This window comes from Diaphorina citri, unplaced genomic scaffold, assembly GCF_000475195.1.
Source record: "Diaphorina citri unplaced genomic scaffold, Diaci psyllid genome assembly version 1.1 scaffold69, whole genome shotgun sequence".
Classification (NCBI taxonomy): Eukaryota; Metazoa; Arthropoda; class Insecta; order Hemiptera; family Psyllidae; genus Diaphorina; species Diaphorina citri.
This window is the reverse complement of record NW_007377506.1, coordinates 144256-157082: the sequence shown is the minus strand read 5'-3', so window position 1 is coordinate 157082 and position 12827 is coordinate 144256. Positions and strand designations below refer to the sequence as shown.

Here is a 12827-nt window from a genome sequence, read left to right as displayed (position 1 = left end):
ACACACTAAGAGGAAATTTGCCGTCTGGATTAGTTATAAAAAGTTAAGTTGCTAGCCGTCCCTTTCGAAGAAGGAATCTCAACTCTTATTGGCTGGCAGAAGCCGTCTGGATTAGTTATAAAAAGTTAAGTTGCTAGCCGTCCCTTTCGAAGAAGGAATCTCAACTCTTATTGGCTGGCAGAAATAGTGAACTGTCCATGATTTCCAGAGATAGTGCTAAGCTCCTTGTTGCGAATGCAGGGGGGGGGGACAAAATATAATACAAGCTCGACAGAATGCAACACATGACCAAGTGAGCATGTCAGCTTACATCCTGAAATCAAAATTTTAAACTCAATTATATGAGAACTTAAGCACAATAACATGGTAGATCTTACTCCCAATTCTGGTAAATCAGACTCCAAATAAGAGTTATAGTCATAGTACCTAACAGTTCATCGAACTGAACATCTACTTAATAAGAATAGCTCTCATTACCTCATCCAGATACTACATACTAATCAGTAATCACACAACGTTGCTCAACTTCAGAAATCCATTCGAAATTTACAACTTTCAAGGTTATAAGGTGCTAAGGCCTCTGGTTCACCTTCAAAAACTTATGAGCAAAATTTCCTTTTGGAACATTTCTGCCGAATTCCATACCAAATCGGACAAACTGTTTGAGAAAAAGTAATTAAAAATCCTGGAGCTCGCTTGATTCGTTGAATGTTGAATGTCATCCAGATACTACATACTAATCAGTAATCACACAACGTTGCTCAACTTCAGAAATCCATTCGAAATTTACAACTTTCAAGGTTATACGTAAGGTGCTAAGGCCTCTGGTTCACCTTCAAAAACTTAATGAGCAAAATTTCCTTTTGGAACATTTCTGCCGAATTCAAATCGGACAAACTGTTTGAGAAAAAGTAATTAAAAATCCTGGAGCTCACTTGATTCGTTGAATGCTTACCTCTAAGCAGGGAATGTAGTGGGTGTAGTTTGGCCGGGCACAGAGTACTGAGGTCTGAAGTTGGTGAAGTTAGCAGACGACATGTTTCCTGCCAGCTGACCGGCTGTGAATCCGGTGGGGAATGGCGAGCCAATGCCTCCTGCAATATAGGACCAGAACCCGTTAGTCAGTTGGAGTAAACAACACAATCGCGAAGGTTTTTGTAAACCAATTTAGAGAAAATAGGTCTAACCTGAGAAGATGTTATTGTAGCGTCTTCAGATGTGGCCGAATGGTAATAGCAGAATAAGGACAAAGAAAGGTAGAACCTAAGAAGTCGACGCAATAAACACCCCAACAAAATCACATCTTTTCATGTCACCTATAAAGGTGCAATTTTCACGTTAGGGAGCTAAAAAATTTGAGAAAGGGGAAATTTTTTTCTTTTACGAATTTCAAGATTCCGAAATAAATCGATTTGAAAAATATCGGTAATTTTTACTTTTTTAATAATTTTTTGATATCGCATAATTATTATGCTGTCTTTGATATTCGACGTCACAAAATGTGTTTCAACAGTAACGAGCACAAACATATTTTCAAAGGGAATTTTGGACCTTTTAAAGTTTAAAGGAACTTTTTCACAGTTCCCAGCGTCTGGGTTGCCATATGACACAGCATACTACTCAAACAGACATAAAGGACTGAAATCTTACCGAGCTGGCTTGTTTTCTCTTGCCAAGTTTAATCTTGAGGGTGGGCACCTTGCTAGTGGAAGCACCTGCCTTCTTCCCCATACTGCCCTTCTTTCTGCCACCTCCTCGACTGCGACGTTTCGACCTATCATCATCTTCATCCTCGTCATCCAAAACCTCCTCTGCTACAACCTGGGGGAGAGAAACAAGTATAAGTAAGTAGTGCTTTCTGTAGAATTTTAGATGGTCATTTAGGGAAAATGACCTTATACCCTAATAGTCAACTCTGAGCATTTGAAAACAACAACAACAGACTGTCAGCTTAGAACAATTCTAAAAACCTTACAATTACCAGCCTCGTTCCCTTGAAGAGTAGCGCGCCTACCGTGTAAGCGCCAGATCGCGGGTTCGATTCCCGCCCAGGGGAAACTTTAACATAAACACATTCGGTACGTTCTCGGAACGACTGCCTTTCACCTATCCCGACAGCCTCTATTTGATTTCAGTATGATTAAACCTTCGGTTCCTTCCATCAAACAAATTTTACGAGTGGATGCCTTTGCACTCAACCTTTGCTATTTCTTTAACAAGGGAAATTCAGGCTGGTATATTACTTACCTATTTAGTGTCTGTCCTCCAGCCTGACTGAGCTGGTCTACTCCCTGTTTAACGTCCCCCCAGCCAGACATTCCACAATGTCAGTTATTTTTGTTTGAAGGTGTAGCCTTCTAACTGGTTCAGCACCTGGGATAAATTAGGAAACACAACGTCAGACAATGTCAGTTATTTTTGTTTGAAGGTGTAGCCTTCTAACTGGTTCAGCACCTGGGATAAATTAGGAAACACAACGTCAGTTATTTTATTTTTGTTCGAAAGTGTAGCCACACACTATGACAAAATGTCAGAGATATGGTAGTTATCTAGGGTCGTAGTGTAGATTTTAGCCTGATTGCTTGGTACAATTCAGAGGTTTTACAGAGGGAATTGTAACAACGGAGGTCTTATCGTTCCGAAATCAAAGAGAAGGAAGGACAGGATAGGAGAAAGCCAGCCGGACGAGAACGAACTCTGTCTGTTTAGGACAAAGTTTACCCCGGGTGGGACCTAGCGGAAGTGTCTACCCTTAGCTACAATACTTTGATGAATTAAATAGAGCAAGAGGTGCAATATTAAACCGTTGGGATAAAGGAACATGTCCTAATTGGACATGACAGTAAATAAAGCACCAACATCTAATGGAGGCGCTATCCTCCAAGCGAACAAGGCTGGCTTACAAAACAGTGGTAACAAAACGAACAAAATCCTACCTTGTGCAGGACAGCATTAGCTGGTTTGTTTCCAGCCAGCGACTCCTTGCTAAGGTGTTGATGTGATTCGGCCAAACATTCAACCTCACCAAAGCGAGCATTAAGTGACATGGCTGGGTGATTAGGATCCTGGGCCCTTACCTACAATACTTTGATGAATTAAATAGAGCAAGAGGTGCAATATTAAACCGTTGGGATAAAGGAACATGTCCTAATTGGACAGTTCCCTTGCTAAAGAAATAGCAAAGGTTGAGTGCGAAAGGCATCCACTCGTAAAATTTTGTAGCCAAAACCAAATGTCAGCCCCAAAGCGATCACCTTAGGGCTGATTGAGGGCTGACGAAAAACGCCGACCCCGTCTGTACACGGGAAAAGGCGAAGAAAAAGAAGAAGAAGATTTGCACATTTATTCATATACATATCGTTATCCATTCTAAAGTTTCAATTTTCTTACAAGGGTCATTTGATAAGTTCGTGGACTCGGATACTTCTTCTTGGTATGAAGTGCCACTGCAAAGTATGCATAACTCGTGAGTAGTACACTCTATTAGTGTATTCAGATACATATCTTTATTGAAAGTTGGTGCTTTTCAACACAGGGCTGTTAAGCACAAGTCAAGTACATATACAAACAAACATACATTAAAATACAAACAATATTAATAAAATGACCTTGGGCGGGAATTGAACCAGTGACCTAGCCTCAACTTGCCTTTCTTTCAGTATAACTCTCAAAGGTTTTGTCCGATTTTAATGAAAGTTAGAAAACAAGTTTAACACCTGTATTCGAACAGCATTTTCATCCGAACCTGATTCGGTTCCTACAGGCGATAGAGACAACACATCGCGTGTATATTATCATGGAGTATGCTAAGAATGGAAGTCTACTGGAAGTTATACGTAAGGAACGTTACATAGACGAGGACAAGGGGGATCCTGGGTTAGATTCAAATAGGCAGCTCTACGCAGTTGTTCCTCAATAACCAGGGCCTGCTCTAGAAGCTGTGGGAGAAAAGGGTCCATAGGTTAGAAACAAATTTTCTTAGCCCTCTTCTACAAACGACTCTGTACCTGTAACCCTCACTCCTCAAAGTAAGGAGTGCGAAATATTCATGGAATAGGCCACAGAAGGTATGTATGTCCACTTGTCCAGCAGCACGGGATTATCCAGAAGGTTACCCATTTGACCATAGGTTAGAAACAAATTTTCTTAGCCCTCTTCTACAAACGACTCTGTACCTGTAACCCTCACTCCTCAAAGTAAGGAGTGCGAAACATTCATGGAATAGGCCACAGAAGATATGTATGTCCACTTGTCCAGTAGCACGGGATTGTCCAGAAGGTTACCCATTTGAATACCACGCGCAAATGTGCATGCCACATACTATCAGCTGGATTTGGATCCTGGGTTAGATTCAAATAGGCAGCTCTACGCAGTTGTTCCTCAATAACCAGGGCCTGCTCTAGAAGCTGTGGGAGAAAAGGGTTTATGAATTAGAGACGGTTTAGTCTAAAAGTTGAGTAAGCAAATAAAAAAGATAAGACCAATACTAGGCAAACAACAGATTTCCTTAGTGTGTACCAAAATTCATCAAAATGGGACAAACCCTCCGAGAGTTTCAACCATCGCCGAACAAACCTACAGTTCACACGTTTTTACATGGAAAGGGAAGAAGTATGTTATTTTCAAGTTTGAACTTGATAATTTTAGTTTCATATTCCGCCATAACTGAAACTAAAATAGTCAAGTTTAAACTTTAAAATAAAATAATAACTAGATATAGAATTCACTAAAACATAGAACTCAACTCACTTCTTTCTAAAAAAATAAAAATAAAACTCACCTTGAATCGTCTGGCGAGGAATTAATTTTTTTTTTTTTTTTTTTTTTTTTTTTTTTTTTTAATTTAACTCTCGTATTAAGCAATCCCATTGGCTGATTTCAAAGAATTTCAAATATTTCAATCAATCAGATTGCTTTAATCCAAGAGTAACTTAAACGGAGATTAAACTCACTTTGTGGATCCATTAGAGGTAAACTTTTAATAATAATAAATAACAAAAAAAAGCCACCGAGTTAAAACTTAGAACTCACTTCGTTCTTTCAAAAGAAACTCACCTTGAATCGTCTAGCGAGGAATTTGTTCTTGATCTCGAGGAAGTTACCCTTGCCCACATCCATCTTGAACGGTTCATTAATAACGGCAAACCGAATATCGTTCTGTATATCTTGCCATCTCCCATAACCATGCGTGACAATACCTGCCAGTAGCCAGTAGTCATGACGGCGGTGCCAGATCTCGTACTCTCGGCCGGGGACCTGTGGGTTCGATACCAGGAGGTCGAGAAATTACAAGAGGTTGTTTGAATAAATATAAAACTCGGTCAACAATGGTGTTGTTTACAAATGGAGATGTTGGTGGACTTTTTTTTTTAAAAAAAAAAAAAAAAAAAAAAAAAAAAAAAAACAAAAACAAAAGAGGTTTGTTAGAGGGAACTGGGGTTTTATAAATTATGATCCCGGAATCGAAAAGAGTAGGACAGGATAGGAGAAAGCCAACCGTTCTGAGAACAAACATCATCTGTTTAGGATAAAGTCCGCCCCGAGCGGAAATTTTAATGCCTCTAACCAGACCACAAATAGTCAGCGAAACACAAGGAATAATCAGTGTCGGAGGGTTACTTACCTCCTTGGCTTTATCCTTGTCATCAGTGGAGGTCGCAGCAGGTGCAGATACAGGTTTGATAGGCTTCTTAATCACCTCAGGCATGCTGTAGTAACCATTGATGTGTTCAAACTCCTGAACCTGAGGGACACAAGTAGGGAAAAAATTAGATACACTTGAAAAATTTTAGGTTATAATGAGGTCAAAAATATATACAAAAACCAACGACCCTCGCAGCAATTTCTTCATTTCTGCGAGGGTCAGTGCTCCGTTGAAGCCGTTCCTATTCATTAAGATGTTTTTTTTTCTCTCTTGGGTCGGGACTAGGGTCGAGGGTTGGGGCTCCGTTATGGACACCTACTAAGGTACGAGATAAAGATTGCATTAAAGGGTTAAAGGTGAGATTTCGGAATCGTCTCCTTAGTGATGCTCGGGACAAACAACTAGATGCAAGACCCCATGACCAAGGTTTCCTTAAATTCTTTCTTATGAGGGATCTAACCTACAATCCTTACCTTCTTTCTTATGAGGGACATGACTCCAATCCTGGTGAGTACATGCTGTCTGGACAGTCCCTCCCTGGGTACGCCATCAGCAAAGTTCTCAGCATTGTCCGCGCCTGGTTCACATAGATGTCGCATGAACAGAGACACGTACGCCTTGAAGTTCTTCTCCGACTTGCCACGCAGGTCTCGCACCAACCTGGGGGTGAAAGGGACATTTTAATAGAGGAGATATGCATTTGGGTAAACATTATGCAGAAAAGGTCGATTCCAAGATAAAAAATGGTAAAAAACTCCAAATCTAAAGTCAAAACTGCCAGGCTAGTTAGCTTGGTTAGTAGCGCGTCTGCCTTGTAAGCGCTGGGTCGCGGGTTCGATTCCCGCCCGGGGCGGATTTGGCTGGCTTTCTCCTCTCCCGTTTTCCTTCGATTTCGGAACGATAAGATCTTAACAGTTCCCTCTATCAAACCTCTTTAAAAAAGTTAAAAAAAAAAAAAAAAAAAATCCTACATAAGTTCCTCATTCTGGTATTTGATGTAAAACCTCATCTCAATAAGCACAATACATAAGGGTACGTTCACTTACCATTGAGAGTTGAATGCATCTTGTGGTGGCATTCCATATCGCATGATAGCATTGAGGAATGCTTTCCTTTGTCGAGCATTGAACCCGAGAACCTGAAGGAGGGAAGCAGAGATATGAAATATTATTACTTGGATTAAAAATTTGTGACAAGCATTTAACAATGCTCGACAATTGTTTTTTTCTCAACAGTGTAGGTACTTAAGCAATGGATTCTTGGAGTATTCGAGAGGAAAAAGGTATAATACTTACCTATCAATAGACTCCTGACGCATAGACCCTGTGATGTTACCATCAATACGTTCGTACTTGTAACCTTCTCCATCCAAATAGTCTTCCAGGATGTCCAACATTTTGGTCATTTGAGAGAATATCAGTACTCTGTGAAGAAAATCATATAAGGAAAGCGTTAGAAAACTGGTTGTAATCTTAGGGAGTAGGCGAAACACAAGAAAAAACTAGGAATTTTTGACAGCAAAAAATATATCACAACGGTTTCTGGTGTTCTTGTGTTGACCAAAAACCTAAATGGGAAGTGTATTGTGTCTCTTCTCGCCCATCTCATGAAAGGCATACTACGGGATGGACATGCTACGACACGGACCACACAAGTCTATTGTAGCAGTTGTTTCATTGGTAGCTACAAAATTTCGTCTCTTTTTTCCTCTTTCTCTTCTTCTTTACCTTTTAGGTACAAAATAAAAACATCAAAAAAAGCACTCGTCTTTATTTAGGTAACTATTTATTCCTCAAAATCTTAATTCTATACCTGTGTCCATCTTCCTTGAGTTTCTTCAACATCTTGCTGAGGAGCACAAGTTTGCCTGCGGCGCGTGTCAGGGCTTGTATTTCATATTGGCCTCCCTGTACAGGAGCCTCCTCAGCCGCTGCCGGGAACAGGTAGGGGTGATTGCAACACTTCTTCAAATCCATCATGATGTTAAGCAGAGACACCTGGTGAGGAGAAAATAAACACATGGATTGAATTAACGAAATGAGATCTACTTGGTTTTAAATATTTTCACTATCGAAATAACTTTGTGAAGCGAGCAACCTCCAAGGTCGAGTGGGTATCACATTAGGCTTGCACGCTGGAGGTCCCGGATTCGATTCTAGGCGGGGTCAAAGTTTTTTTCGGCCGTGCTTGGAGTTCGGGGTGCACTCAGCCTTGTGAGGACAATTGAGCAGCTACTTCAATCGAGTAGAGATCAGTGGCGGCATTACCAGTGTAAGAAGATTGTTGATAGATGGAAATTGATTGCAAAGGAAGCACTTAGTAATGCTGTGATATCCACAAAAAAGTTGTGAAAAGGCTCTGCTTTACCACAAGCAAATTCACGAATAACTTTCCCTACACTGTTCCAAAGTGTTGGGCTTACCTGTTGACCTCCACCCTTGGGGTTGAGTGCCTCGAAGTTCCGAGTGAGAATGTACTTGTAGTATTTCTTCTGCATCGGGGACAACTCGACTCGAACGATGAACTCTGACTTGGAAGGCATGTTCTGAACCGCGGGGGAGAGAAACACATTCGACATTAGAGATGGGTAATATTGCTACGAAATGCGATGAAATATTTCTTCTTCTTTTTAATTTCCTTATCCTATAATAAGGAAAGTTTTTTTTTACGGCTTTCTTTTAAGTAGTAGAGGTCTCCTGCGGGAGCTCTTTCACCCAACCACTTTTTTTCTTTCACTGTAAGCCTTTGAGATATTTCACCAGGGAGGTCTTTAATGTCCCTAGATTTTGTGAGTCCCTTATATCCCTGTGAAGAGAATTCCATAATCTAACTGCAGAACTTAGTGACGCTGGGAAATTTCATACATACTTTGAGCACATCAGCTTTGAGACGTCGCAACATGTGAGGTCCAAGCAGGTCGTGCAATCGCTTCACTTGTTCCTCCTTGGAAATACCGCCTTGGTCCAGTGATAACTTGCATGTTTGTCATGCAAAAGGTCCTACGTTCGATTCCCATCATAAAAAAACAACAACAACAACAAAAATCACTCCTATTTTGGTGGCAAATATTTTTTTTCTGGTGTTTTCGCGTTGAACCAGCACCGAAACGATTTTTTTTTTCTTTTCTCGCCCATTTTCAGGCATCAATCTGTTTTTCTACATACCTGTTTGCGGACTCGTTTGCCCTTGCCCAGAGTCCTGGATACATCTTCCTGATGTTGTTCATAGTGGTGTCGCAATAGTTTAACCCAATAGGCAGGGTCTTGATTCTCGGCCTCTTGTTTGATGATTTCCGTGTTCTCTGGCTGTTCCTAAGGGGGAAGATAGCAAAGGGTTAAGGGTAAGAGCTGGGATCTCTAATGACTATTTTATAACACAATGCAAGAAAAATCTCTCTGTAGAGCAGTTATGCAACCTTAAAAAGCCCTAGATACTTGGCAGTTTTTTCAAAAGGTTCACTCTGCTTCAAAAGAAATACAAGGTCTCACAATGGTTGACTAATTCAAGATGAGCTAATTAAGCATGGCAAGAAAGAAGACTGAAAATAACGAGATTTTTTTCTATATTTTGCTTCAGCAATCTATAACTATCTAGGGTTTAAGTTTAGGTACTCGATTATTCATTACCTTATCTTTGACCTTCTCCTTTTGATCTGGTAATTCGAACCCTCAACTACCAGTCGAGTATACTTACATCTTCATCCTCTTCCTTGGTCACATACGAAGCCACCTTGAAGGAACTCAAATACTCGTTGGACCAGTTCTCTTTCTGCTCGATACCCTCCTTAGATCGATCCAACAACTCGAACACTGCTTTGTCATCGTAATGAATGGCCTCATCTTCTTTGCCCTGTGGGAAGTAAGAAATTCAAATTAACCATTTGAAGGCAAAAAAAAAAAAATCTACAAAATAATAATAATAATTGAGCTGCTGGCAAAAAGGACTCTGTAGTGTTATGGGGATAGTCTAACTAACTAGTGAGAGGTAACGGAGGTTTTGTTCCCTATTGGGAGTGTCCCTTATTCAGAGATTTTCCCATAAGAAACTGATAAAAATCTCACCCACCCACCTCCCAAAAAGTTTGTTGTTGTTGATGTTTTTAAAGGTAGGTAAGCTATAAAGGTAGGTTGGAAGTAGCAATGACACACTACGCAGACTTAGTGCCTTTCCATTAGTGTACATTTAATTTTAATGTAGGCCGTGTGTCATGCCATTAGGACTAGTACACTCGAAGGTAGGTGGGTTAGGTAGGTCACAAAAAGTATTGGGATACCTATAGAATATACCTAGTTATAGATTGATAATAATGTTTCTACCAATGCCTACTTCCCAAGTACCTATACGTAACATTATCTCACAACTATTAAGTGGATATTATTACAACTTATTATCGCACTTTTAAAAGTTAGTTAGCTTAGTTGGTAGTGCGTCTGCCTTGTAAGCGCTAGGCCGCGGGTTCGATTCCCGCCCGGGGCGGATTTTATCCTGATGGGATAATGTTCGTTCTCGGAACGGCTGGCTTTCTCCTATCCTGTCTTCCTTCTCTCTTCGATTTTGGGACGATAAGACCATAGCAGTTACAATTCCCTCTGTCAAACCTCTAAAAAAAATAATAAAAAAACATTTTGAACTACATTACCTCTTCTTCTTTGAACAGCTCCTCAGTACCGAATCGTAGAATATCGTCCAGTTCCTGTTTGGTGAAGTTAGCTTGTTTGCCTCCCATCCCTGGTCGTACAACCAGATGAGTCAACATCATCTTTCTCTTAGCCACCTGTGTGACTCGCTCCTCTACTGAGTTACGAGTTACGAAGCGGTAGATCATCACCTGAGGGGAAAAGAAGAACCAAAATGATGATAAATTATTTGACCTTTTAGGGCCCGACACTCTCCCTTGTCCCTCAAGGAGTTGTATGTCTTAAGACGTAATACTTGTGACGAAAAAACTTTCGAGACATTTTTACACCAGTTATACTAGAATTGTGACGTAAGAATGAGTTGTGTCAGTTGTTGTTGTAGCGGTGTAGCTACACCGAGAGGGGTTGATGGTCACTAGACAAGATTACTTGGCCCGTTCCGAACCGCAGTCAACCATCATGAGGACCTGTGCTTTTCCTTTGAAGCATGATAAACACTTTGTAACCTCCAGCTAGCCAGGCTGATTAGGGTTTGGCTGCTCTGATCCCTATTTATAGTCCCACAGCAAGACACATGTCAGCCTTACCTTATTCTGCTGTCCAATACGATGGGCCCGAGAGAACGCCTGAATATCGTTGTGTGGATTCCAATCAGAATCGTAGATGATGACCGTATCCGCTGTTGCCAAGTTAATACCGAGACCTCCTGACCGAGTGGATAGGAGGAAAACAAACTGGGAGGCCCCTGGCGCGTTGAATCTGAAAAAATGGCAACAGCGTAGAGGTTTTAAAAGGGAATACGTGTAGGGAACCAACCTCAATGATGTAGTGGTTAACGTATTGGACTTCGTATCTGAAGGCTGGTGGTTCGAGTCCAAGATAAGTCATAAGATTTATCTAGGTGTTAGTTGGGGAACCACATTTGTAACAAGCATTTAACAATGCTCGACAAATTTTTTTTTTCTCTCAACAGTGTAGGTACTTAGGGAATGGATTCTTTGAGTATTCGAGAGGAAAAAGACGGTAGATCGCGCCACTTGACCAAATAGATTGTACTTCCATCTCTCAATGTCTTGCTGTTGATGACTCGGTTGGCAATCAGCCACTCTGGCTTGATACCGTATCTGTAATGGAAAAAGATAGATAGAATATTATTTATTTATACAATAAACGGGATTTAGAACGGGAATAGAATAGAATACCTTGTTTATCCTGCTCGAATGAGACTATTTTTACCCCCAGCAGTCTAAACAAGGTCTCAAGTATTTTATGGGTTTAATAACATAACATAATACATAGAGGAATCAAGGAGGCTTAGGTGTAGGGGCAAACAGACTCAAAAGATGGGTCAAGTTCCTACGAACCTAGCCAAGAATAACGTACACCAGTCGAGCCTTCGTGAAAGAATTTACCATCAGACCTACAGGTCCATGTTAGAAGAGGTTTGAGGGAAGGAACTCTAACTGCTGAGGTCGATTCGTCCTGAAATCGAAGAGGAGGTCAAAATGAGCCGTTCCGAGAACGAACCTCATCTGGTTTAAGTCATTTTTCTACAACCTCCAAACGAATAGTCGGATTTTGGTTTGTACACCCAATCGCTCACTTTGGAGGCCATAAACGGACTATTTTTCAGAGTTCTACACAGTTCCACTGTACCACCTACTGTATATAAAGTCTAACCAGCTCGTACTTAAATACATAAAAATTACCCCTTACTCTAAACAAAGACTGTAGAACAGTGGTTCTCAAACTTTTTTGCATGGCGCACCCTTTGGGCATATTCTCATTTTTTCACGCCCATCCCTCATAATGTAAAACAGCAGTGATAATAAGCAGGGTAGACTAATTTCTGACAAGAATTAATCAATCTTAACATAATTAAAATACTAGAGTTAGAGACTAAGTACCTGGTAGGTAATTTTGGTATAAATTTGATTTTTTTATAGGAAAAGCTCGCGCCCCCCTGATTTGTCTCCACGCGCCCCCAGTTTGAGAACCTCTGCTCTAAACAAAGACTGTAGAGTAGAATATACCTGTAGTATTTCTTCTCCAATTCCTCATCATTAATGTTGTGTCTATTGAGCCGGGCCATTCTCTTGTCTTCTTCGTCCAAAGGTTCTTCCAATGCCGGAGGTTCTGTGAAGTCGTTGTTCATCTTCTTCATGTAAGACTTGAGCAGTTGTGGATGATATACTTCGAGCTGGAAAACACAAACACATCCCACATGTTAAAACAACAGCTCATTTAATATTATTGCCTACTCATTGGAAATGTTACCTACTGAACTTATATTTAGAAAAAGAGTAATTGAACGAATGAAGTGAAGTCTAAAGTCGTTGTTCATCTTCTTCATGTAAGACTTGAGCAGTTGTGGATGATATACTTCGAGCTGGAAAACACAAACACATCCCACATGTTGAAACAACAGCTCATTTAATATTATTGCCTACTCATTGGAAACGTTACCTACTGAACCTATTTAGAAAAAGAGTAATTGAACGAATGAAGTGAAGTCTAGGTTTTGACTTGGTGATTTTGGACTTGAT

General features: G+C 40.5%; 4 protein-coding genes and 1 long non-coding RNA gene across 5 annotated transcripts in view; all 5 read right to left on the bottom strand.

Moving 5' to 3' along the window:
• Positions 1–172: 172 nt before the first annotated feature.
• On the bottom strand, positions 173–1240 carry LOC113471984. Its single transcript, XR_003394480.1, has 2 exons — positions 956–1240; positions 173–313 (listed from the first exon to the last, which is right to left on the bottom strand). It is a non-coding gene; the product is annotated as an uncharacterized LOC113471984 (long non-coding RNA).
• A 3094-nt stretch (positions 1241–4334) lies between these two features.
• On the bottom strand, positions 4335–5286 carry LOC113465368 (chromodomain-helicase-DNA-binding protein Mi-2 homolog; the record flags this gene model as incomplete). Its single annotated transcript, XM_026831396.1, has 2 exons — positions 4335–4406; positions 5056–5286. Coding segments are annotated over 2 exons (303 nt in total), but the record flags the coding sequence as incomplete, so codon positions are not given.
• A 127-nt stretch (positions 5287–5413) lies between these two features.
• On the bottom strand, positions 5414–6790 carry LOC103520311 (chromodomain-helicase-DNA-binding protein Mi-2 homolog; the record flags this gene model as incomplete). The annotated part of the gene is made up of 3 exons (XM_026831392.1): positions 6691–6790; positions 6118–6304; positions 5414–5743 (listed from the first exon to the last, which is right to left on the bottom strand). Coding segments are annotated over exons 1-3 (561 nt in total), but the record flags the coding sequence as incomplete, so codon positions are not given.
• Positions 6791–11263: 4473 nt separating this feature from the next.
• LOC113471916 (chromodomain-helicase-DNA-binding protein Mi-2 homolog) lies at positions 11264–12482 on the bottom strand. Its single transcript, XM_026831385.1, has 2 exons — positions 12315–12482; positions 11264–11405 (listed from the first exon to the last, which is right to left on the bottom strand). Exons 1-2 carry the CDS (start codon positions 12443–12445, stop codon positions 11264–11266), a joined length of 273 nt encoding a protein of 90 aa, XP_026687186.1. The 5' UTR covers positions 12446–12482.
• A 126-nt stretch (positions 12483–12608) lies between these two features.
• The window catches only part of LOC113465366 (chromodomain-helicase-DNA-binding protein Mi-2 homolog), a 9639-nt gene continuing 9420 nt past the window's right edge, over positions 12609–12827 (bottom strand). The window contains exon 9 of the mRNA XM_026831377.1: positions 12609–12670. Within this exon, the coding sequence (XP_026687178.1) occupies positions 12609–12670 (62 nt within the window). The remainder of the gene's footprint in view (positions 12671–12827) is intronic.